The 3,381-nt window shown below is 23.2% G+C and overlaps 2 protein-coding genes across 2 annotated transcripts in view; both read left to right on the top strand. All coding sequences in view use genetic code 6, as the record gives it.

The window, feature by feature from the left end:
• Positions 1-28, top strand: part of TTHERM_01625910 (hypothetical protein) — a gene marked incomplete at both ends in the record, with an annotated part of 343 nt that extends 315 nt beyond the window's left edge. The window contains one exon of the mRNA XM_001020446.3: positions 1-28. This exon is cut by the window's left edge and continues 165 nt beyond it. Coding sequence (XP_001020446.3) covers positions 1-28 — 28 coding nt within the window.
• A 1,021-nt stretch (positions 29-1,049) lies between these two features.
• On the top strand, positions 1,050-3,295 carry TTHERM_01625900 (transmembrane protein, putative; the record flags this gene model as incomplete). The annotated part of the gene is made up of 2 exons (XM_001020445.2): positions 1,050-3,144; positions 3,288-3,295. 2 exons carry the CDS (start codon positions 1,050-1,052, stop codon positions 3,293-3,295), a joined length of 2,103 nt encoding a protein of 700 aa, XP_001020445.2.
• Between the last annotated feature and the right edge of the window lie 86 nt (positions 3,296-3,381).

Here is a 3,381-nt window from a genome sequence, read left to right as displayed (position 1 = left end):
TCTTAAAAGAGTTAGCGTATTCTAATGATTCATAAAATTATTTAAAATGCTTCATTTATGCTTTCTTAGCCCTTAACTTTAGTATATTGATTTATCTATTCATCTGCGCTAAATTAAGAAGCAGAATTAAAAAGGATTCTTTTTTGAAGTTTTCTCAGCTGTTTCAGTGCTATGAGTATTTGATAGCTATCCCTTCTCTTTATTTTTCTATAGTCACATATTAATACTATTTGTCCTTAATTAACCTTTTCATAACCCTCTTTTTAGGTTCATTTTTATTTTATTTATGGTAGCATTAATAACTTTTCATTTTAAATATTAAATAAGCATCTTTATTCATATCTGTGGATTATGATTACACTTTTTATAATGAAGATATTCTCTAAAAAAGTGACTCAGTTTTAAATGTATTTTCTTTTTATTTAGACTTAACTTTAATCTTCGCTGGTTACTTTTTTCACCTCTACTCAACTATTATTGTTTCCTTTATAACAAACATCATGAAACTCACCATTATTTTAAGGACGCACGCATATGTTAATAAAAATATATGTAGATGGTAAATAATTCTTATATTTTTCAGGTTAAATATATCTTTAAGCATGATTGTCTATAGTCAGAACTAGTAGAATTTAGATCTTATTTTCTTTTTAGCTATAATTATGTTTCCATTTTGCTACAAGCTTGGAAATATTGTTGTTTTAGAGTGGCACACTTTTATAAATTTAAATTACACTGATTAAAAAAATGAATTTATTTATTAGTAGGTTTTTTAATTTTTGTTAGGCTAAAGCTCTAAAAAGGTAGACCTGTTATGTAGATAGTTAATGGAGTCAACAAGATAAAAAATAAAATTATCTACAGATTTTTAGAATCCTTGGATAATATTTTCTTAAGAACTTCTATTTTAAGGAACTACACTCGATTAACAAAAAATATCAGTAAACAAACTAATTGTTTTTAACATTTAAAAATCATTTATTATAGTCATTTGAAATTATACCAAATTATTTTTTAATTAATTAATAATTTATCAGAAAGTAGAATAGATGACAATGATTAATCAAAAAGACTATAATAAATAAGAGGCTTAACCATAATATAAATAGGGTGATGCAAGCTATTTTATATCTATGAAGGCGATTTAATAAATTTATTAAGAATCTGCAAGAAACAAATAAGAAAAGTAGGCTCTTGAAGAAATAGATTTTTCTTATTTGACTTTTCTTGCAATTGTAAATAGTAATTTATGTGCAGCATATCTTTCGATTCTGAATGCAAAAACAAATAGAAAACTAGCTTTAGGAATCAAAGATTAGTAAAAGCTATAAAATATAATGAAAATGACTGAAATTTAATGCCTCAATTATAAAAAAAGATGTAAAAACAAGAATGAGGATTTTTAATTGTGTAAAATATTATAATTTGAAGAAGACTTAAAAAATATCAAACTTACCTATTGCGAATGTTTGAGTTTATACAGTATTATAATCGAAAAGCTACTACTAAATTTTATAGAAATAAATGAAATGCTAGTACTGCTAAAAGAATTTACAGAAAAAAGAAGCAAGTTAGAAAGAAATATTATTCAGTAGTTAAAATACAATCGCAACAGCAAAAATTTAAGAAATATTTGTATTGATTTTGATTATTACATGCTTCACAAATCGAACTTGTTAAATTATTATGAAAGACTGAATAGCTAATCAAATTAAAAGTAAAAAAATAAAGAGTACTATGATGAATCAAGCTGCTTTTTGTTTGTATCTCTTTTAGATAAGTCTTTTGGAGTTATTAAAAAAGTTAATGATTCTTTAATTAAAACGCTTGGTTTCTCTGATAAGTAACAAATATAAGAAAAATCTATATTTGAGATCTAAATTTTACCTCAAAGAAATTATTAATAGGAATAAATATAATAAAATTCATTTTTAGAAGAAGTAATTTCTCCAGTTTACAATGATATTTAAAACTTGCCTCTTTTTTTAGCTAAACACTAGGCTGGGTATTGTGTGCCATTTTAACTAAAAGTTCAAACATAAATTATCGATTATGATGATTTTGGTTTGGCTATTTGGGCAAAACCTGTTAAAGATGAATCTATCTATTTATTATTAGATGATGAAAATCCAAATAATATTAAACTTGCAAATAAATTATTTTATAAATAATTTAAAACCATAGATACCTCGTAATTGAAAACAATCAAAATAGATAGTTTGATTCCCATAATCCATTATTTGATCTAGCTTTCTAAAAACTAAAAAAATATAATAAAATTCTAAACTGTACTCATTCAACCAAATTAAGATTTCTTAATAGAAAAATCTATTTTCAGTGATGAATATTTCTTAAATCATTTAAAGTATGCTGATATATTTAGTATAACTGTATCTTTTTAATTCCTAAAAGAATTTAGCTCTATTAAATCAAGTACTTACTTAATAATAGAAGACATATAACCCCAAAATAATTTAAAGGAAAAAAGTAATTTGTTGTAATTCTACCAATAATAAATTAAAGAAATCTGCAAAGTAGATTTAAATTTAGACTTAGACTTAGAAATTCAAGATAATATGACATCAATGCATTAAAATTAATAAGAAAATAATGAATCATCATAATATAGAAGTTTTTTTTAATTTGCAAATAATTTAAGCTTATAAAATGAACAATCAACATTAACTTAAATCCTCAATAGTGTAACAATAAACTAAAATTCTATGTATAAATAAAATGGATAAGCTCTCAAGAATAACATCAGTGAATTAAAAAAAGTAAAATAGAATAAAGTAACTACATTCACAAGTAACTCTCCAAGATAAAATTATGAATTTATGCTTGCGAGTCCAGTAGCACTTTAAATGTAGTAAATAAATGTTTAATTAGAAGAATCGGCGGAATTAAATTCAAAATTCTAAAACTTTGCATAAATTAGCTAAAATCAAGAATTTTAATCTTTTAGTAAGATTTAAACTTAGAAATCGGCTGAGAAATAGTCAATTTTAAATTAGAATGACAAATTTAATTTTAGCTAATTTGAAGAAGCAAATCTTGAAAATGTTCAGACAAGCATGGATGCTGGATAAGACAATTTAACTTCTTAGATTTAAAAATACATAACTGATATTGCTCCACTATCTAGTAAGCGCGGCTTAATTTAAACAATAACATCTCCATTAACAAAAAAAACATAAATACAAAAAATCAATGAAAAGAAAGTTAAAGACTAAAAATATTCAAATAAAAGTTTTTAAACATAAGAGGTAAATAAATTATAATAATAGAATATTGATATTTAATCTATATCTTCTTCCTCAAACAGTGTATAAACGCGGTAAATAATTTATATTTAAATTTTTTTTTTATTAAAATTGATTT

This window comes from Tetrahymena thermophila, assembly GCF_000189635.1.
Source record: "Tetrahymena thermophila SB210 genomic scaffold scf_8254569, whole genome shotgun sequence".
Classification (NCBI taxonomy): domain Eukaryota; phylum Ciliophora; class Oligohymenophorea; order Hymenostomatida; family Tetrahymenidae; genus Tetrahymena; species Tetrahymena thermophila.
Note: the sequence above shows the minus strand (reverse complement) of the source record. Positions and strands in the feature narration are given on the sequence as shown.